Source organism: Amborella trichopoda, chromosome 2, assembly GCF_054954075.1.
Source record: "Amborella trichopoda isolate Santa Cruz 75 chromosome 2, AtrichopodaSantaCruz75HAP2 v2.0, whole genome shotgun sequence".
NCBI lineage: Eukaryota > Viridiplantae > Streptophyta > Magnoliopsida > Amborellales > Amborellaceae > Amborella > Amborella trichopoda.
Genome location: NC_142337.1, coordinates 9,998,433 through 10,021,158, shown reverse-complemented (window position 1 = coordinate 10,021,158; position 22,726 = coordinate 9,998,433). Strand labels below are relative to the sequence as shown.

Here is a 22,726-nt window from a genome sequence, read left to right as displayed (position 1 = left end):
AACAACTCTCCATACAATAACACCATCCCTTGTTGAACACTTCCTCTCTCCCCTTAAACACTGTTGCCCCTCTTCTTTCAATGGCTTCCTCTCTGTCTTTAAGACTGGTTATTTGGGGTCTTTTGGCTGTGGCCTCTATGGCCAATTTCTACTCAGATTTTGACATAACATGGGGAAACGATAGGGCTAAGATATTAAACAATGGTGAGCAGCTTCACCTCTCACTAGATAAATACTCTGGCTCTGGTTTTCAATCCAAGAATGAATTCCTCTTTGCGAACATCCATATGCGCTTGAAGCTCGTACCAGGCAACTCTGCAGGCACTGTTACTGCCTATTATGTAAGTCCTCCCCCCTTCCCTCTCTCTCTCTCTCTCAATCAAGCCCTAATTTTTTCAGTTAGTTCAGACTTTAGAGAGAGAATCAATTACAGTGAGATGATGGATTTTGATGTTGGGTTGTTGCAGTTATCTTCACAAGGCCCCACCCATGACGAAATCGACTTCGAATTCCTGGGGAAACAGGGAGCAACAGTTCCACTTATGGTTTGATCCAACCAAAGACTTCCACACCTACTCCATCTTGTGGAACCCAAACCACATCAAGTAAGAACTCTTTCTCTCTCTACACACTCACATTCATCTCTCTCATCAAGTAAGAACTCTTTCTCTCTCTACACACTCACATTCATCTCTCTCTCTCTATCTATCTAAGAACTTGGATTCTAAATATAAATTCCGATTCGAACAGGTTTTCAGTGGATGGTACGCCCATAAGAGTGTTGAAGAACGCAGAGCATTTAGGAGTTCCCTTTCCAAAGAACCAACCCATGAAGCTACATTCGAGTCTGTGGAATGCTGATGATTGGGCCACAAGGGGTGGTTTAGTTAAGACTGATTAGTCTCAAGCTCCGTTTGTGGCTTCTTACTCTAACTTTGAAGCTGATGCTTGTGTTGCTTCAGCATCTTCTTCATCTCCATGCAAAGCTTCAGCCTGGTTGAGCCAAGAAGCATTGGACACAAATGAGCAAGAGAAGTTGAAATGGGTTCAAAAGAATTATATGGTCTATAATTATTGCACTGATACCAAGCGTTTTCCTCAGGGACTTCCCCCCTGAGTGTTCACTCTCTTCTTAACCCACATCTCATACTTGTTATTCTTTAATTTCATTGGAACCTCATCGAAGGCATCATTACATTGGTTATGTATATTGTTTCCCCTTATTCATATTCTTATGATATGAAATATTCGTTTATTTCTTCCTGTTGTAATCACGAAATTAATGTGGACTGGTTTCTCCTCCTCAAAGCTGTCTCTCTCTCTCTAAAAAATGCGAAAAGAGAATCTACTCCTCGGGGAGAAGAATGTCCATTTATTCGCTCCGATAAAACCCCTACTTAGATGCCCCAAATTTTGGGGATGCAGCCTCTTAATAGATTAATTTTAATAAAAATAATCGTTTACCGTACTTTCTATGCACTTGAAAAAAAATAATGTCTTGACATTGAATGGAGACCATTTAATCTTTAAATAGTGAGATTTAAGTATTAAAAAACTCAAATTTAATTTTTTTTTAACATAATAATTCTTAAATAGTTTCAAAATTTTCAGATTGAAAAAATTCTCCCGAGATCTTCCAATAGAAGTAAACTGTGATCGTGAGCCGATGAATTAGAAGTCAACTGTGCTACCGAAGGCGTGTAGTATACGTTAAAAATATGTGGTTTGTCATTTATCCTCTCCCAAAAATGTCTTTCCCTAAAGAATTTGCAGGTAAAAATAAATCCATTTAGACCAGTGTAGTGCATAGATGAAAGAACAACAGTTACACTCCCTCAAATAAAAACCTTGTCTAGAAGATCTTAGTATTTAGGAATTTAAAATCTAATTTTATTGGAGAATGGCCCAACATACCAAACTTCCACTAAAAATAATTGGGTAGTAAAGGATTTCAAAATTCTACCAAAAAATACTCCTGGGAAGTATTTTTATTTGACTTTTTTTCTTTCTAGAGACTTTCTCTCTCTAAAAGAAAAAAGATCATTATACAGAATGAAGCAACGGAAAACTCCATCATCTAATAGGATTGAGTAACGAAAAACTCAATCATTCAAATATAGGCATCTGGAACAAACAGGATCGAGTAAGCTCGATCATCACACAGGATGGAATAAGAAAAAATTCCATCATCAAACGAGATCGTTTGATCAAATAACAGAAAACTTGATCACCAACCAAGATCGAGAAATTTGATCATCTTCATCTCCTCATCTGAAGAGGGAACTTTTGACCAACAACTAGGACTGTGAAATTCGATCATCTTCATCTCCTCATCCGGAGACGAAACTCTTGATCATCAACCATAACTTCCTTTTGCATAGTAATTGGACTGATCCAAAATTTGGATTTTCTTGTCCACGTGGCGGTTACTTTAGAAATGTTGACTTCATCACTACTCACATCATCCCCATATCTCCTATACTCTTCCTCTCAAATTGGGTGTGGATGCGAAGAAACACCCAACTTACAAAATATAATTTTTTTTTTTTCTTTTGAGTACAATCATATCTAAAAATAAAAATACGAATGAAATTGGGCTTCTAGACAATAGCCCCCATCTTAAAAAAATACCACCCTCTCTTTTTCTTTCTACTTCTTCAATTATTATTTTTTTTTTTTATGGAGAACAATCCCAAAATGAAAAGACTTTGGCACCAAACCTGTGCAAGTGCACCAAACCCGTGCACCTATAAAAGAAGAGTTTTGATATGGTCCCTATGGACCACCAAATAAAAAGCAAGGATTTATTTGAAAACACACAGACTCTCTCTCTCTCTCTAGATTTTATCATCTCTTCGTTGCTCCTGTAAGAGCTATTTCTCTCTGAGAAAGAGAAGAGGTGAGCGGTATTCATTTTCCCGAGCTCTCAAGACCAATCAAATATCAAAGGATTTTTTTTTTTTTTTGTTCCTTCTACTGATTCCATTGTCTCTGTTCCAATGGATGATTTACCCAAACACTCCGACCTTGTTTTTCCCTCTGGTACACGGATTTGGACCTAGGGTTTTGCAGCCTAGTTGAGACCTGAATCGAATTGGGTTCTCGATGTGGCAAAACAACTTGAAGAATATTTGCTCGAGGTCTGTTAATGGCCATGTTCCTATAAACTCTGCAGAAGCTGCTCTATTGCTTCAAGGGTCTATACAGAGTTACATTAGAAAGGTTGAATACCTATATTCCCTGGTCTTACATGTATATTCTCTAGACTTACATACCTTAGAGTTCATCACCCAGAAGAGGCAGGATCAACAGGAAAAGTCATCGATCCATCTTGATGGAAGTGATGCTGATGCAATTGTTGATGATGGCGTTGCAAAAAGATAGGTAGGATCAACAGGAAAAGTCATCGATCCATCTTGATGGAAGTGATGCTGATGCAATTGTTGATGATGGCGTTGCAAAAAGATCTTTACCAAGTTGCAGCGAACAATACTCTGAAGGAGATCAAAAACTAGGATGGTACTACGAAATTCTTGGGAAAAAACGAGGCCAGATGAAAGCAGTTTTATCTGTGGGTGTACCAGCTTTCATCTGTGGGTGTACCAGAGGGGCTCCGGTAGAGGTAGGAAATCAAATTTTTTCTTGGCTCTCATACCATGTTATAATTCCTGGGAGTATAATTGAGAATGGAGAGCGAAGTAGAGAGAATACAATATTTATGTCGTTCAGGTTTGGCCGAAGCCTTACGTCTACAGATCCAAAGCTCAATTGGTTACATCTTCACTATTTTGGATGAATGTTTACATCTACGTTTACGGATCTAAAGCCCAATTAGCTTTGGATGAATGTTTACATCTACGTTAACGGATCTAAAGCCCAACTAGCTACATCTTCACTATTTTGATCTAAAGCCCAACTAGCTACATCTTCACTATTTTGATCTAAAGCCCAACTAGTTACATCTTCACTATTTTGATCTAAAGCCCAACTAGCTACATCTTCACTATTTTGGATGAATGTTTATGTCTACTGATTCACTATTGCCCAACTAGCTACATCTTCACTATTTTGGATGAATGTTTACGTCTACGGATTCACTATTTTGGATGAATGTTTACGTCTACGGATCCAAAGCCCAATTGGCTACATCTTCAAAGCCCAATTGACTACATATTCACTATTTTGGATGAATGTTTACATCTACATTCACGGATCTAAAGACCAACTAGCTACATCTTCACTATTTTGGATGAATGTTTACATCAATAAGTAGCTCTATATATAGAGGACAATCACACAATTAGATAAGATAATTATGAAATGATAACTTGATGACTAAAATAACTTGCTATCTATTTGGTCTTTATCTTCTAGATACCTAACCTTATCAAGAGATATATACATATGCATCCATAATGATGTTTATCAATATGAACCCGATATATAAATATCCTAATATTGTATGCATAGTAAAGTGTACATTACACTATTGTAATACCATTATATATATAATGAAAGAATCACTACAAGAGATATATACATATACATCCATAATGATGTATATCAATATAAACCCGATATATCCATATTCTAACATTGTATGTATAGCAAAGTGTATATTACACTATTGTAATACCATTATGTATACAATGAAAGAACCACCACAAGATACGTGGGGCACAATTATTTCACAAAAATTCATTTCTCTCTCTAAATTTCTTTATGATATCAGAGCAAGCAGAAACCTCCTACCCCCAACACTTCATCAAGTCATCTCCCTCTCAAGTTCTTCTTCTTTTTTGAATTGTTGTTACGGGCTTCTTCTCTTGCACGCAACAACAAGAGCTTTGTCTACCATTATATCCATAGAAGACTTTGGACATGGAAATATCTATGATCACTCTAAACTTAATTTCCACCACTAAACATGAAATTTCTAGCTCAATAAATGGTAAAGATTTTATAGATATGTGAACACTTGAAAATAGACGGTTTAGATAATGTGTTATAATATACACAATTTTTAGGGCTTGAAATACTAATAGTTTTTTCATAACTATAATTGCTAAGGTTGAAATGATCGACATGAAAGTTTTCCAATGCCAGAACTGCAATATTTGTTGAGTTTTGAGATGATGCTTTACTTATTTTGATGCGGTTGCAGCAGCCCTGTCAAAATATTTTGTTTCTCACATGTTAGGAACACCGAAATCAGAATCCGCAAACGGCTGACAAAATCCGGCAAAAGTCCCTCTTTGCTTCCATTTGCAAAATACCCACTTTGGAAGATTTTCTTGATATAAAATTTTGTATACACTTTACAATCATAAGATGAGCAGAAAAAAGATAAAAAATTGGGTCTTTGAATACCTTGATGAACGGTGGTTTTTCTTGATATTTAATTTTGAAAAGATTAAAACATCAGCTCAACCCTGAACATATTTCGGGCTATGTTCTACTCAATCTGAAGACTAACGAGAAATTTAAAACTTGACCATGCTCTCCTTTGCATGGAAAAAAGCACAATGCATGGATAATACATGGATATTCCAAATTTTTGTTGGTTAAATCTGGCGTTTAACCTAATGTAGTTTTCCTAAATACTCGTATAATGATTCTAAAATAGGTCCAAAAGCTTGGCCCATTAGTGTACTGTAAACCGATCTTTCTACTTCCACGCGTTTATGCAATCAAAATCTGAATTTCCTTTTTTCTTTTTGCAATAAAAAAAATCTGAAGTTCTTGATTGGCAAAATAATTGCTAAACTTCATATCTTTAAGATTCAAAGTTTTTTTTTTATAGTAATTTTGTCGTCACTACGAACTCGCGTAATGGGCTTTCATAACTTTGAATCTTCCTAAAAAAGGTAATTAACTTCAGAGCCAACAATTATTTGGAAGTACATGCACATTATTTACCCTTATTTTTAGGTTGGTGCCAAGGTTTATCAACGAATTTTGAGTGCATTTTGCTCCAGCAGTTCTGGAAAAGTGATTTCTCATATGAGCCTCCATGTCCATGATACGAGAGATGTAAATAATAAGGAGCGTAAACCCAGTCCTAGCAAATGCCTCCACGGGTTAAGTATTTCTTTTCCTCTGCCCAATTAGGGCTTGTGAAACTTTCGAGTACCTGGTCCTACAAGACCACCATGAAATCACCCTCCCCAGTCCCCACCTACCAACTTGCTTAGCAGATCGTTTTCATAGAATTGTTTTAATTTATCACGTTAAAACTTGTGAAGAAAATAATTGGGAAAATTGTAAATACCTTTCAAAAACAGATTTTGTAGACAACCTCTCCCAAACCATATATATATATATATATATATATAAACACATTCACAGTTCTTCAAATTCTCTCCCTGATTTTTTAACCCATGAATTTTTGCAGGGGGGCCACACTGACGTCAACGACGAAGAAACACCACTTTCACTTGCAATACAGCTCTTTGCAGCTAATAATAATAATACTTTGTCTGATCTACCTACTATTATGGGTACTCGTAGCAACTCTTCCCGCAATGAGAAACGTCCACTGGAAATAATACCTGTTTTAGGTGAAAATCCGCCTTTGGCCACCCTTTCACCTTCCATTTCACCCATTCACCAAATAACCTACCCAAAGACTAATACATCCACTCCCGCTTTCACTCTTGCTCAATCAAGGCCGACCCAAAGGCCTAATATTCCTCGCTCTTCGTTTATCGAAAGAGCATTTTTCATGGATATTACCATAGAAGATCACCATACCAATATGGATCCAGCTAAACTTGCTCCACTATATCTCATAAACCATTTGAATCCTACCAATGGAGTCAAAACCCGTGAATATTATGAGGTCATCTTAATGGAAACAGGGTCTATCTCTGTTATTCATTATTACCAACAGAATACACGAGCGATTGCATACTAGAAAATGCAAATTAAAAAGCTGTTATCTTATGAAGAGTGGGGTTGCAATCCCACTCAAGGAAAAAAGTTAAACATTACTGATTTTTCTTATAAGTATTATAAATATGCCGAATATATAGAAGCATGGCACAAAGTATTTTCTTATCAAAACCCAAATCATTCTCATAGTTGGTATATCCAATTTAGGTTACTGATTTTTGAAAGATTCCCAAGTTGGTTTAAAAATTGGTTTTTAATATGGGGATCAACCATTGATATTTTGCCTCCTACTTTTCAAAAAGCTCAGGAGCAGTTTGCTATTTTTAATACTATTGATATCAATACAGACCCTCACATTTATTTTGTTTCATTATACCAACTCCCATGGATCATGAAATGGGAATATTCTATCTCTGTGAATAATACAGCCAACCTACTTATATTTCTAGACTTGGCAAAACCATTTCTATTAAATGGTGGGACATTTTTAATATGGACCCCACAACAATAGTCCCAAAAATAATTCTTCCACAAAAACCCATATACAATCCAAATCCAACCGGATATAATACTGCCAATACCTCATTTGATTTTCCCACATATTTGCGAAACATGCTTCAAGCCAATCCCAATGCTACCAAAGAAACCCTTGAACAACAAATGCGAGAAATCTTTACAGAAGCTGGACGAAAACCAGTTTCATCAGAAGAAACAGTACAATCATCGCCAACCCGTGCAAATAAATACTTCCCACTTGAAGAAACCGATCCAGAAGAAGAAGATAAGGATGATCCCGACGAATGCAGCCAAAGACCCTGACACTATGCTGCACTATGCTCGAAGTACTATGCTCACCGACATATACGATAAAGACGTACTATGCTCACCGACATATGCGACACAGAAGACTGTAGCCACTCACATAAAACGACAGAGCCTACCGACACATGAAGACAAAAAAGACACTGTTCCAGGATGCTGTTTTTTCTCATTCCCGACCAAAGACATTGTTCCAGGATGCTGTTTTGTCTTATTACCGACCGCAAGAATATTTCTTTTCTCTTTTTCAATTTTGTCTTTTCCCTTTACGTCTTTTCTCTTTGCTTTATGTCCATTCGATGCTTTATGTCATCTCCCTCCTTTACCTTCGTCGCGAAGGCTCCTCCCTCTCGTCGGCTATATAAGGCATGCTCTTGCCTTGGAAGAAGCAGGTCGACTCAGAGCTTCTCTTCTCGTCTCCCTCTCTCTAAGCTTTGCTCTCTCGCTCCCACTCCAAGCTCTGCTCACTCTGCTCTTTCTCTTATCACTCTGCTCTTTTTCTCACTTTTTGCTCTCTCTTTTGCTACTCATCTTTGAGCTCCAACAACTGCTCCTTAGCACCACAGCAGCTGTTTTGACCTCACAGCCCATGCTCTCCAGGTCTCTTTCTAGTTTTTTACTCTACTAAAACTCAGGTTCTATCTTCTCCTTTCCTCTTATAATTTCAGCATGTGCGATTGCAATTTTCATTCACTCCCTTCATATTGTCCTCAACACTGGAAACTGTTTTCCAGTTACTGTATTTGTAAATTGTAAGTGTGCCTTTACATTTTCTCTTTTTGTCTGTAATATACAATTTATGGTTTGTAATGATGATTTGCTCATGTAATATACAGTGTAACATACAGTTTGTAATAATGGTTTCTTAATATACTATGCAGTTCAAATTAGTATTTAGTATTAAAATCGGCAATCACACCCACACCAGTGGTTAGTTATAGATATATCTGTCATTCCGGTAATCTGCATACTCCTCTTTTGTTTAAATTACTATCGTATTTTAAAAGAAATAGTAAAATATAATAGTTTACTGTTCACATACCTGCTCTAGAACATTCGATATATATATATATATATATATATATATAGAGGAAAAAGCTAAGTTTAACCCACTAGCTCATATGAACATATGAGCCCAATAGCCCAAATTCTCATATTGAATCTGGGCCGATCTGACGATCACAAATGTCTAGTAGTATTTGAATTTTATTTATTTTTTTACAAATCCAAATCACTTGAAATTTTAGGTGTGTGTTCTTGTCATCAATGCGCACCTAATAAAAATATAAAAACATTATCTGCAAATTATTTTGGGGGTATTTTGGTCAAATTATTTCATATAAAATATTTTTTTTGATATTTTTAGAAGATGCATCTATTTTTTATGAACATACGCCTAAAATTTCAAGTGATTTGAATTTGTAGAAATAAAATAAAATTCAAACATGACTGGACATCCATGATCGTCAAATCGACCCAAATTCAATCTGAGCTGTTGGGCTCATATGTTCATATGAGCTAGTAGGCTAACCCAGTTTTTTCCATATATATATATATATATATATATATATATATATATATATATATATATATATATGTAAGATTGCAAACTTAAAATGTAGAACTACGTATGCACCTCAAAAATCCATTGAAAAATATTATTTTAATGTTGAAAAACCCTCTAATTGAGCATCTCGACATTGAGATGTATGATTATGAAAGGAAAAAGGATTTTGAGTCCCAACAATAGTGCGTCTTACAACACATTATCTAGACCATCCATTTTTTAAATTTTCTTATGTTCATCGATCTACTTGATTTAAACCATTTTTTAAGTTTGAAATTTTATAATTAGATACAAAAATAGATTTTGAGATAATCCTAAAAATATTTTATATCAAAATTATATGTCGTGATCAAATTTGAAGGTGCACCTTAATTGGACTGTTTAATTTTGCAACCTTAAGGAAACCACATATCTCTCTCTCTCTCTCTCTCTCTCTCTCTCTCTCTCTATATATATATATATATATATATATATATATATATATATATATATATATATATATATATATATATGGAAGATACTACAAAACGTTTATAGACGAAAATGAACAGTGATTTCGCCTACCCTCATCACCATCCAAATATCGCACAGTAACAATTGTCCGATAGTGTTTCATTTTTCATTTTTTTTTCTTTTACTAATTTGAAATGGGGAAACAAAATTGGAAAGCTATTGATGTCGTATTTTTTCAAAAGCTATTGATGTCGTATTTTTTCAAAGTTTTCAGAAAATGAGATTTAAAAAATAAAAAAAATTCTAAAAATGGGACATGAGTAGTCCTGATATGAAATCAGAAAATTGAGATTTTAAAATAAAAAATTCTAAAAAGGTGACATGAGAAAATGAAAATGATTTTTGGGGAAAAAAAGAAAAACAGGACTCTACGATCCTGGTGTGTCGTTCCATGGAAAGGCATAATGGAAAATCTATGCATGGCATAGGCATAGGAAAAATGATTTTTGAAAAGGAAAATTAGACATTACAGCCTTAGTTTGTCGTTCCATAGAAATGCGTGATGGGAAATCCATGCTTAATGTAGGCATAGGAAAAATGATTTTTGAAAAAGAAAAATAGGACATTGCAGTCTTAGTTTGTCTGATTTTTTAAAAAAGAAAATAGGACATTGCAGTCTTAGTTTGTCATGCCATAGAAAGGCTTGATGAAGTCGTGAAAATAGAAAGGTATAATGATGTCATGCCATAGAAAGGCATGATGAAGTCGAGAAAATAGAAATGCATAATGATGTCTTGAAAAGGCATGAGGGTGCCTAATGAGAAACATAATAGAAGAAATTGAAAATTGTGTTTGGAAGAACTGATAGTTTGTCATGCCATAAAAAGACATAATGATGCCATGAGAAGGCATAAAAGATAGTGCTTAAAAAATCAGGACATTGAAGTCCGAATTTATGATGATGCCATGAGAAGGCATTAAAAAAAAAGCAAAAAGAAAGAAAGAGCAAAAGCAAGAAAGAAGTAGTAAAAGAAGAAGCAAATGCATGAAGCAAGTAGAAGCAGAAGAAGCAAGAAAAAAAAGGTGCAAGAAAAAGAAGCAAAAAGCAAGAAGAAGAAAAAGAAGCAAGAAAAAACAAGTAGAAGAAGAAGAAGCAAGAAAAAAAAAAGTAGAAGAAAAAGAAGCAAGAAGTAAGAAGCAAGAAGAAGAAGCAAATGCACGAAGCAAGAGCAAGTAGAAGAAAAAGCAAGAAAAAAAAAAAAAAAGTAATAAGCACTTTCTCTAGATATAGGTAGTAATCCCCTCTATCTATCACGTGTTCGGTACTTATCCCTCTTTCTAGGTAATGGGTAGTTTTGCTCATTGTCGAGACTATACATATGGGCTCTATGAATTAGATAACCACGAACTGTGGAGGAAACTAGTCTAATGCAACTTGGTGTCCATCTCTCTTGTGTACTTGTTTTGTCTCCATAAGTGCGTTCTTTGAGATATGTGCAACCTGTGCAGGGAACTAGTCTAGTGCAACCTTGTTTCTCTCTCTCCTTGTGTACTTGTTTTCTCTCCATAAGTCCGTTCTTTCAATTATCAATTGTGTACTTTTTTTCTCTCCATAAGTGCGTTCTTTCAATTATCAATAATTAGTGCGTAACCTCGCGTGCTTTCAAATATCAGGACATCCATAAAAACTAACAGTGGTATCAGAGGCCTATCACCTAAAATTTTCAACATATACTTGCAATGAGGGTCTAATGAAATTTAAAGAATAACAAGTATGAGATGTGAGTTAAGAAGAGGGTGAACACTCAGGGGGAAGGCCATGAGGAAAACGCTTGGTATCAGTGCAATAATTATAGACCATATAATTCTTTTGAACCCATTTCAACTTCTCTTGCTCATTTGTGTCCAAGGCTTCTTGGCTCAACCAGGCTGAAGCTTTGCATGGAGATGCAGAAGATGCTGATGATATAGAAGCAACACAAGCATCAGCTTCAAAGTTAAAGTAAGAAGCCACCAAAGGAGCTTGAGACCAATCAGTCTCCCCTTGTGGCCCAGCATTCCACAGACTCGAATATAGGTTCATGGGTCCTTCTAAATGCTCTGCGTTCTTGAACACTTTAATGGGCGTACCATCCACTGAAAACCTGTTCGAATCGGAATTTATATTTAGAATCCAACTTCTTAGATAGATAGAGAGAGATCAATATGAGTGTTTAGAGACAGTGACTTATTACTTGATGTGGTTTGGGTTCCACAAGATGGAGTAGGTGTGGAAGTCTTTGGTTGGATCGAACCATAAGTGGAACTGTTGCTCCCTGTTTCCCTTCCCTTGAGAGAACACATTGGTGTGGAGGGTATAAGGGTCTCCACTCAAATTCCCCAGGAATTCGAAGTCGATTTCGTCATGGGTCTGGCCTTGTGAAGATAACTGCAAAACCCAAAATCAAAATCCATCATCTCACTGCTATTGATTCTCTCTCTAAAGTCTGAACTAACTGAAACAATTAGTGCTTGATTGAGAGAGAGAGAGAGAGAGAGAGAGAGACAGAGAGAGAGGGAGAGGACATACATAATAGGCAGTAACAGTGCCTGCAGAATTGCCTGGTACGAGCTTTAAGCGCATATGAATGTTCCCAAAGAGGTACTCATTCTTGGATTGAAAACCAGAGCCAGAGTACTTATCTAGGGAGAGGTGAAGCTGCTCACCATTGTTTAATATCTTAGCCCTATCGTTTCCCCAAGTTATATCAAAATCTGAGTAGAAATTGGCCATAGAGGCCACAGCCAAAAGACCCCAAATAAGCAGTGTCAAAGCCCAACAAGAAGACAGAGAAGAAGCCATTGGAAGAAGAGGGGAAATGGCGTTTAAGGGGAGAGAGAAAGTGAGTGATGATGGATAATGGTGGAGTGTGGAGAGATTTATAGTGAGGAACTAAAGTTAAGAGGAAGTATCTGGGAAAGTGATTAGGCGCGGGGTGGAATGAATGGTAACAGCTGGGCTTTGGATCTTGTTGCCATAAAGTTTAGAGACAAAAAATTGTTAGAGAGAGAGAGAGAGAGAGAGAGCGAGAGAGGGATAGAGCTTCTTATTTCCGCGTTTCGCAGCTACCAGACAGCTGTTGTATGAAGCTTCTGGCTAATAGAGCCTTCCGTGAGACGCCGCCGCGGCCGTCCGTTCCACCTGTTTGTTTTGTTTAGATGATTCTTTTTCTTGGGTGCGGTTTGTATATATCTTACGCTCTAAACAATCAAATTAGAACCTACCCTCGAATAGTATCTTCAAATGTGGTTTAAACATGGGAAATCTTTGCGATAGTCTTAAAATATATTTTTATATTTATTTATAAAGTTAAAAGCTAAAAATATATTGTTGATCGGCAAATTTATGAAAACTTGAATTGACGGTTGAAAAATATATTACAAATTACACTATTTTTAAAACTTAAAATCTTTTTTTTTTCTCTTGTCCGTGCATCTTGATGTCGAGATGATCGATTTGAGAATACTTGAAGATAAAAACGACACCTTTTAATGAAAATTTTTAGGTAGGGTCGAATTAGATGATTTAGAGCCATGGACCTACATAAACTTTCCTCTCTTTTTTATTCTCTCTCTAGTTCGCTCTCTTTGCAAAATCTTTACTCTCTTTTTTTTTATCTCTAGTTTGATAACATTGAGATGGATGGCAAATGGGTCGGATCTGGGTCCTGCTCTATGTCTCGAACATGGTGGATTGATCCTAGATCAGTTCTGGCATGGATCCTACTTGACTGGGTTGAATCTAAGTTAGGGTAGACCTGATTCGACTTTGTATAGAGTAATATAAAAATATATAAAGAGGTATATAATATAAAGTAATATAAAAATATATAAAGAGTTATATATAATGAAACCATTTACCTTTAATACAAAGTGGTCATAATTCCTTAAAATCATTTGATGAGAAATTTGATATTTTGGATGTGTCACAAAATTCAAAAAAATTTATTTTAAAGTTTGAGTTTGGCCAATGGAATAATTGCAACAACCCAACTTTCTACTCTATGGTCAAGATTATTGTGACTACTATGTATAAAAGGTAAATGGTCTCGTTCAATACTTTCCCAATGTACAATATATATATATATATAAAGAGTTTAATTTCTTAACTTAGGTTTGGGTCCAAGCTACAAAGACCCAATCGGATCCTTATGAAGCTTAATCGGGTTGGGTTTGGGACTACCCAACTTGACCCGTTGCCATAGCTACGCCTATTCATAAAACTGCAGCATTTTTAGCATTTTTCCTTGATCAGTCTTGGGGCTCACTGCCATGGGCCGTCCTTAGCACTGACAAGGAACCGTGCATGCATACTTCATTTTTGGAAGCGTAAATACTGAGCTACTCGTAGCACATTAATTGGACAAGGATTACATGAGATCCTATATCTTTCCCATGTCGGAGTTACTCTTAATTACCCTTTGGATGCGATAGAATGTGTCACAATAACTTGTTTTCTTAGATTGAAGTCGAATTAATAACATGCTCATAATTACCCTATTTGAAAGCTAAAGGACCAATGTGCTAGTAAGCCGGTGTTCGAAAAATTGGCCAAGGTGTTCGAAAAATTGGCCAAGTTATTCGGGCTCGGGCAGTAGCGGCGAGTTGTCTCGAGTGGGGGGTCCAGCTTAGAGATCTTAAAAATAATTTAAAATTTATAAAAAATTCAAAAAATAGAAAAATCTATTTATAACATGTTTGTTTATGTGTTATATTATTTTAAGATTGGAAAGTATTTTGGCAATGAATATTTATTTTTCTATCTTTTTAAGATTATTTTAAAAATATCCCCCCTCCCCCTCACCACCACCACCACCACCACAAGTTGATTTTTCAAAACCTATTTTTCTCGACTTCTTTTACCTTGTTTGTATGTGTTTTGGTTTATTTTATTTTAAACATATATTTCTTAATTTTTTATAGTTTAAAATTTTTAACACTTTTTTCATGTTCCAGTCCTAGGCCCAACTCGGGTCGATTACGCAGCTCAGGCTTGGGCCGAGTAGCCCGATTTGCTCATTTGAACACTACTAGAAGTAAATGGTCTTATTGTATACGTTTCCAATTATTTATTACATTTATTTCCAAAATTAGCTCGGCAGCTTAATCAATCACTTGACAACAATGTTCGCAAAATCGAACCGGAACGGTTAACCAAACATGAGACCAGAAGCGGTTTAAATGGCCTAACCGGTAAACCAGTCGATTCAACTGTTCTAACCGGGTAAGTCCCGAGCGGTCAAAAAAGTGTTGAAAAATAAATTAAAAACATACAAAAAAAAAAAACTAAAATATGAAAAACATATAAAGAATGATTAAAACAAAACACATTAAAAAATAAAGTTGAAAATTAATGAAAAAAATGGATTTTAACGAAACGAATTGTGCCTTGTGGTATTTTAAAAATATTATGAAAAAGATGAAAGTGAGTATTAATAACCAAAACAATTTTTAATCTCTACCATAATGTAAAGAATATTTAAAAAAGCATTACAAATTAAATTCCTTATTTTTAAGAATTTATATACATTTTTTATTTTTTTTTAAATACTGGTTGATCACCAAAACCGCCCAAAACTGGGACCGGCCACTTGCCGGTTCCGATTTAACCAGGCAATTAACAATTAAATCACTCGGTTTTGTGAACACTGCTTGGCAAACTAGCGATATAGATCAATTCAGCTGACCCGCCCACCCGGAGATAATAAAAAATTCAAAAAATATCCAAAAGATAATTAAAATCAAAACATAGTCCAGAAAATATTTTACTATATTATGTAATTCGATAGAATTATTGAATTTGTGTATATATTGATATCGTTGTCCTATTTGAGTGCTGCACATTCATTTCACGGTAAAAATGCAATAAATAAAAAATAATACCAAAAAAAAAAAAACACAAGATGTAGACTCTTCTCTTTAAAAATAGGAACAATAAAATCCAATGGAAATATTTATATAAGGTTGCAACCTTAAAATGCAGAATTAAAGTGCATTTAAAAAATCCGTCAAAAAAGGTTGTTTTGATGCTGGAAAACTTTCTAATTGATTTTCTCGACATCGAGATGTATGGAAATGGAAATAAAAATAACAGATTTCAAGTCCCAAAAATAATGCACATTGAAACATATTATCTACGCTATATATTTTGAAGATTTTCATGTTTTTATAGATCAACTTGATTTGAACTACTTTTAAAGTTTAAAATTGTATAATTAAAGATGAGAAAAGATTATTAGCCATCCTTAGAATATTTATACCATAATTATATCTTGTGATAAAATTGGAGGCGCACCTTACTTTGATTGTCTAAATTGCAACCTTATACAAACCACAACCAAATCTAAACATGTAGACACCATGATCTCGAATGAAGAAACTCTAGGAAGCCGAAGAACCTCCAGCCAGCCTCCGTAAACCCTGGAACTACCCATAATTTCAAAACTAGCACCCTAACACCCACCCCCGTGTTGTATGGTTTGTCATGAAGACTCGACCTAAACCTAGAACTTTGAAAAGAATTCTAACAGATTGAGAATGGCCCTAACATAAGGAAAGATATGGAACAAACCACTCTAAATTGATGCAGAGTGAATCTTAAAGCAATGCATCCACCAACAACACCAACACTAAGGATGGCCTCGGCACAGTGTCGACATGAATCTGGGGACACTAGCGTCATCAATAAGGAAAGTAACGTCCAGGAGGGTGGTGGCTCGAGTCACCAAACTGATGCCTTCAAAATGCGAGTGTAGAAGAGTCATCATTGTGTCCAATGCTAGGGTAGCACCCTGATGCCAGTATCAATAGCGTCAGGCCTAGGTTGGCCAAAATTGTCACCAATCGCTCGACATCAAAATGCTTAAACTGAAGGAAGAAGTAATCATCATTTCATGGGGGATGGGGGCTCATCGTTGAATGAGGCCATCAACTACTTCTGCTCCTTCTTGGTTGTAATCACTGCCCATTGTCGAACTTGGATTCCAGCTGAAAGTAACCATCATTGCTTGGACGATGATGGTGGTAGTGTTGACTCTACAAACAACCACATTTTGGCTAAAATTGGACACAATGACACCTATAGTGGCGCCAGTGCCGCTAGTGGTGTTGTCGGCAATCTGACATGTCGCCGCCCAAGATTACATCGACCGTTAACTGAGAATTATGTTTTAATCATAACGAACCAACGCCACAATCAACATCTGCATTGTCAAATATTTTAAGGTAGAATTTTGAAATCTTGACTTCTGGAATATTTTTAGTGAAAGTTTGGGATGTTTCACCATTCTCAAATAGAATTAGATTCTAAGTTCCTAAATATTAAGATCTAACCATATACATATTTGAGAAAAGCATACAATATTATCATTTATATTTTTATAAGGAAGTCACAATCATTCTTATCCATCAGATTTTAAATCAGCTTGTTGTATATGTGTCATTGACTACACTCAATTCAAAAGCAAGTTTCTCAAACTCCTTGACACGCTTAATCCACTTAATTTGACATCTAATGGCTATGAGTGATTGTAACTTCTTGTAACAATGGTATATGGTCTCATATTATACAATTCCAAATATCTGACTCTCAGTTTGTTATTATTATTTTCAAGTGTAAGCCCAATGACCCAGATTGAATTTAGGCCGATCTAATAGTCACAACCTCATTTTGTAATATAATTTTTAATATTTTTCTACAAATCCAAATCACATAAAATTTTAAGGATCAATTCTTCTCATCAAGATACACCTAATAAAAATCTTAAAAAATAATTTAGAAAATATAAATTGATTAAAATACTCCTAAATATTATTGAGGTATTTTGGTCAATTTATCTTTGATAAATTATTTTTTTGATATTTATATTATATTTTCATATTTTTAAATAATAGACGTTCAAAATTTCAAATGGTTTGGATTTGTATAAAAAAATAAAATTCAAATACAAAATAAAATCGTAATCATTAGTTCAACTCATGTTCAATCTGGGGCATTGAGCATACACTGTCGTTGTTAACTATTGGGCTAATATGATATATATATATATATATATATATATATATATATATATATATAACCCTTAAAAATGCAATGGTGTGCAAATGAATAGTGATTTCACTTGCAATAGCTCTTGATAGAAACGTTACAGTTTAGCCGAAAAAGTCATAACATGAGCTATTGCGGTTTCACGTGATTTTCCCATGAAAAATCGACCGCAATGGATATAATAGGTTTGGTGCGGTTGATTTTTCACGCCATCCATAAAAATTGAACGACGCCAAACCTATAGGGGAAAATACTATTCATTTTTTTCCGAGACATTGCGTAGTGGCTTCTTATAGGCCTTGTACAAAAAAAAATGATATCTTGATAAACAATCCAATATATATTTTTGTGGCTCCATGCTCTACTCCAATGGTTTAAAAACCGGATCGGTGACCCAGATCGGGCTTTCCAAAAACAGATCCGGATCGACGAATCGGCAATCCCGATCGGTGAATCGGCGATCCGGATCGGAATCAGGTGAATCGGTCAGAATAAAGCTTCAAAAAAATCCGAAAAAATTATTTAAATTCATTATAAATATTGTTTTTTAGGAATTCAATAAAAAATGAGGGTACTCCATTAAGAATTTTCATGTTTTTGAATGAATATGCGAATATTGATATGTTCTTCCCCTGCATGAACCGCCATTCAACATTTAATTTACATCACACAAAAGGATAAACATAGAATTATCATGGAATAAGTATATCAACATACATGGACTACAATAAAGCATAAAATTAGTAACATACGATCTAAAAATAAAATGATAGACGACGTTGTTGTTCTTCTTGGTCACGCTGGTGTCATTGATTGAATTCGTTTGACAATTCATTGATTCGATCTAAAAACGAATCATCGATATTAGCGGGCGTCTGACTATTTTCAAATCCCTGAGTGTTAGTGTTTTGTTGTGTTCCCAATCCAAAATCCCCGAAGCTTGTCCATCCTTCATGCTCACCTGCACTGTCGTGCTCATCCCTACACTGTTGCTGTTGGGACTCGATATGTGAATAATATGGTTGGGATAGGGTGGCCTCAGAATCATCATCTCTCTTATTTTCTCTTAGACCCCCTTCCCACTCTCCCTCATTAGGTGCAATATCACCGACATATTGTGGATACATTGGCTGGCTGCTTCCTCTTTCATGCCGCTCATCACTTTCTTCAATATCTTCATCACCGATAGCCTCAAGGAACGCTCTCTTGTGCAACACTGGCTCCTCCTCTTCTACTACCCATCGGTCTGCTGTGTCTGTGACAAATATTGTGTCTAAGTCTATCGGCCCATAGTCTTCAAGCTTCCTTCTTATTTGTCGCTCTCTAAGGTTTAAATTATAATGAATGTAGACTAGTTTATGAAGCGAGTTGATTCCTCTTAGTAGTGTGCAACCATTGGAACGTACTCCAGTTGCGCTCACAGCCAGTAGCAGAACATGTCTGGGAGAGCACCTTGATTGCTATCCTCTTTAGGTGAGGTGCATCAGTACCATATATCTCCCCCCATTCAGCTGGATTAAAATGTAAAAAGCATTGTAAGGGCAAGAACAATTCATAAGATTAAATATATGAATAAACAAAATATTAGCGACGGGATAACCTGGATCCATCATAGTTCGAGAATTTCTGGCAAGTCTAGTTTCGAATGATCCTATAGCATCCCTATACATAGCAAGCTAAAACAAATATATTACGTTTTAGTGCATTATTCCTCACAAATATAACAACTCAATGAAGTTCTTACCCAAACATTAAATAATACCTCTTGTATTGCTGCTACTTGGTTTCGATGGCTTCTCTCCAACCTTGCAATAATGTATCTGACCCCTTCCATAATCTTGTGGGGTTGTTCAGGTGTCAAATAGAAAAATTTTGGGTTGAAGTAGTAACCTAAAAAATATATAGGTAGAAAAATGTCATTTACAATTTCATAAAAAAATGATTTAAACTGAAACATTGTAATGATATAAATATATATTTACCAGCATAATGAATTGGACGTCCGAATTTGGTGTTCCACCTCTTTTCTATAATCTCGATCACTTTGCTAGCAAAATTACACTTCTCCCCAATAGCTGATTTCGCCCTCTCAATACCTTCATAAAGGATACCCATGGTAGCTTTCTTATCAGCATCCACCATTCTTAACACGGGCAGTGGCCTCTACAACCCTGGAACATCGAGACCAGAACAGCCTATTTGAGATTATGTTGTCCACTTTTATACCGGTACTGGACTTCGAGAGGCGGTCATTTAACCACTCTTCACAAGTAAACAATCTCTTTAATGCACCTTCAGATTGTCGAATAGAGTCCACAGCTAAGTAATCGGTCGCAAAGCGGGTTATGGCAGGCCTGATTATCTCTTTTTTCTTAGAGTGTTCTCTAAACAGAATAATATTTTCGAGTGGTTGTATATAAATCTCGACACCAACCTTGCTTCATCTAGAGTCTCCTTCACAATTTTGATCTCACCGATTTCCTCTAACATAAGATCGATGCTGTGTGCAGCACACGGGGTCCATACTAGATGCTTCATCTTATCCATCAACTTGCTGCCCGTAGAAACACATGCACGCGCATTGTCCGTAATAAACTGGACTTCATGCTTATCCCCCACCTCCTCCACTATCTGATCATATAGTCGTACGTAGAAGTTTGCATCTTTCTTCGTCCCTGATACGTCTTTGCTAGACAAAAAAGCTGTACCTTTTGGGGAATAGGCCAAGAAGTTTAAAAACTCCTTTTTGCTAACTTTATTCAACCAACCATCACTCATGAGAGTAATTCTTGTCCTTGGCCAACTCTGTTTATATTCTTCAATCCACTTTTTAACTTCCTCTACCTCTTCGTCTAATATTGGCCCACTGAGCTCATATGCCGTCGGGGGTTTTACCCCTGGCCCGGCTCTCTGGATTGCACTAACCATAGGTGGAAAATATGGGCTATTGGCTGCATCAAAGGGAATCCCTTTATCGTAGAACCATTTACCAACATATCTCCCTAACATGTTTCTTGTACCTTTAACCATGCCTTTTAGGGTCATCTGTTGTGACTTAGGCTTTGAGAGAAATGGGTCTTTACGACCATGACCTGCAATACTGGCACTCCTAGGTAACTTAGAAACAATTTCTTCAACAACTGATTCTTCTTGATACATATTGCCACCAACCCCTCCATACATATTTGAGCTGGGCCCGCCATACATGCTCGAGCTGGACCCGCCATGCATATCTGAACTAAGCCCACCATGCATATCGGAGCTAGGCCCACCATGCATGTCTGAGCTAGACCCACTAGGCATTCTAAACCCACATTCCCTCTGATATTGTTCATGTAAACTCAATCTTGTGGCCATGTCCAGCTCATTATTATATTGCTCTTCTAGGTCATAATTATATTGCTCATCTGTATCATTCCTGCTTGATGGTATATATAAACTAGCTATCTCCTCATTCATCCTATGTTTGGCAATTTTTTTACCTTTGCTAGCATTAAGAATTGCCACGATCTGCTTTTTTACATTACTAGGACACTAGTGCATGCAGAAACTTCTCCCTTAACCCCTGCCAAGTGTTGCTTGAACCTATGTACCCCACTACTTATCACTCTTTGACAGTAATTACAAATAATTTTGTCTTTCTTATTGGGATCAAGTCTGACCCCATGTTGCCATGCAGGGTCTTCTATAGATCTTGACATGATTCAACTGTTTTAAGATGTAAAAAGTTTAAATTAACCTGACAGTTCAAAAAGAAAAATAATCACCATATGTAGTGATAATATGTTGCGGTAGTTCATGTAGTCATATTCGTTGTTATTTGTTATTGCAAAATACCTTTTTTGACAATAATATTTTCGTACATATCAATTACAAACATTTAGAATAATACAAAATGCAAGCTCCAAACATGGCTACAACTCAATTATCAAGAACATACATTTTTTGCATTAAAAAATTAATAATAAAAACAATTCTTCAAAGAGCCGGCTAACATCAGTCATTCCAACTAAAAAATCCATGAACAACAGATAAAAAAAATACAGTTTTGTATTGAAAATATAATAACATGCATTTTTTTGCATAAATAATCCATCAACATACAATTTTTTCAACAAAAACTTTAACAATAAAAATTTAAAATATGGTTTAATACCTCATGATAATTAAAACCTTGTCACGATTTTCACATCTTTTCGGAAAATCATCAATTTTCAAAAAATTCAATCTTGAAAAAAAAAAAAAAAAAATTACAGCAAACTCAAACAATAAAAATTAAAAATTGGGTTTAAATGTTTAATACATCATGATAATCAAAACTTTATCACGATTTTCACATCTTTTCGAAAAATCATCATTTTTCAAAAAATTCGATCATGGATAAAAAGAAATAAAAAAAAAAAAGTACAGCAAATTTTCAAAAAATTCGATCATGGATTAAAAAAAAAAAATAGCAAATTTTCAAAAAGTTCGATCATGGATTAAAAAAAAAAATCATAAATTTTCTAAAAATTCGATCATGGATTACAAAAAATTCGATCATGGATTACATAAAATTCGATCATGGATTACATAAAATTCGATCATGGATTACAAAAAAAATAAAAAAATAAAAAAACAAAAAATTCGATCGTGGATTACAAGAACAGAAAAAAACAATTCGATCATGGATTACAAAAAATTCAATCATGGGTTACAAAAAAAAAAAAAACACAAAAAATTCGATCCTGGATTACAAACATGGATTACATGGATTACAAGTAAAAAAAACAAACATTTCGATCATGGATTACAAAAAAGTCGATCATGGATTACAGAAAATTCTATCATGGATTACAAAAAATTCGATCATGGATTACATAAAATTCAATCATGGATTACAAAAAAGTCGATCATGGATTACAGAA

The 22,726-nt window shown here is 35.4% G+C and overlaps 2 protein-coding genes and 1 non-coding gene across 5 annotated transcripts; 1 reads left to right on the top strand and 2 right to left on the bottom strand.

Annotated features, from left to right (window-relative positions):
* LOC18431845 (xyloglucan endotransglucosylase protein 1) lies at nt 1-1,263 on the top strand. The gene is made up of 3 exons (XR_016049098.1): nt 1-341; nt 468-605; nt 751-1,263. It is a non-coding gene; the product is annotated as a xyloglucan endotransglucosylase protein 1 (transcript).
* A 10,130-nt stretch (nt 1,264-11,393) lies between these two features.
* LOC148783093 (putative xyloglucan endotransglucosylase/hydrolase protein 25) lies at nt 11,394-12,651 on the bottom strand. The gene is made up of 3 exons (XM_088857926.1): nt 12,303-12,651; nt 11,968-12,161; nt 11,394-11,877 (listed from the first exon to the last, which is right to left on the bottom strand). Exons 1-3 carry the CDS (start codon nt 12,573-12,575, stop codon nt 11,520-11,522), a joined length of 825 nt encoding a protein of 274 aa, XP_088714052.1. The 5' UTR covers nt 12,576-12,651; the 3' UTR covers nt 11,394-11,519.
* Nucleotides 12,652-18,478: 5,827 nt separating this feature from the next.
* On the bottom strand, nt 18,479-21,391 carry LOC148783092 (uncharacterized). 3 transcript variants are annotated; one of them, XR_016049097.1, is made up of 4 exons: nt 19,802-21,391; nt 19,582-19,709; nt 19,420-19,495; nt 18,479-19,330 (listed from the first exon to the last, which is right to left on the bottom strand). XR_016049097.1 is itself a non-coding variant. In XM_088857924.1 (4 exons), the coding sequence occupies exons 1-4, from the start codon at nt 19,959-19,961 to the stop codon at nt 19,176-19,178; spliced, it is 519 nt and encodes a 172-aa protein (XP_088714050.1). In that variant the 5' UTR covers nt 19,962-20,885; the 3' UTR covers nt 18,479-19,175. The 3 variants fall into 3 exon arrangements, 2 of the variants coding, with proteins under 2 accessions (XP_088714050.1, XP_088714051.1); XM_088857924.1 differs by having other exon boundaries at nt 19,802-20,885; XM_088857925.1 differs by lacking the exon at nt 19,420-19,495 and having other exon boundaries at nt 19,179-19,330; nt 19,802-20,072.
* Between the last annotated feature and the right edge of the window lie 1,335 nt (nt 21,392-22,726).

What these genes read in the sequence shown, in the direction of transcription:
- LOC148783092 (XM_088857924.1), bottom strand. Translation starts at nt 19,961, where the DNA reads ATGGTGGATGCTGATAAGAAAGCTACCATGGGTATCCTTTATGAAGGT. An exon ending in ACGTCCAATTCATTATGCTG is followed by an intron (nt 19,710 to 19,801) that starts GTAAATATATAT and finishes TATATTTTTTAG; the next exon opens with GTTACTACTTCAACCCAAAA. An exon ending in AAGTAGCAGCAATACAAGAG is followed by an intron (nt 19,496 to 19,581) that starts GTATTATTTAAT and finishes TATTTGTTTTAG; the next exon opens with CTTGCTATGTATAGGGATGC.
- LOC148783093 (XM_088857926.1), bottom strand. Translation starts at nt 12,575, where the DNA reads ATGGCTTCTTCTCTGTCTTCTTGTTGGGCTTTGACACTGCTTATTTGG. An exon ending in GCACTGTTACTGCCTATTAT is followed by an intron (nt 12,162 to 12,302) that starts GTATGTCCTCTC and finishes TGGGTTTTGCAG; the next exon opens with TTATCTTCACAAGGCCAGAC. An exon ending in TGGAACCCAAACCACATCAA is followed by an intron (nt 11,878 to 11,967) that starts GTAATAAGTCAC and finishes CGATTCGAACAG; the next exon opens with GTTTTCAGTGGATGGTACGC.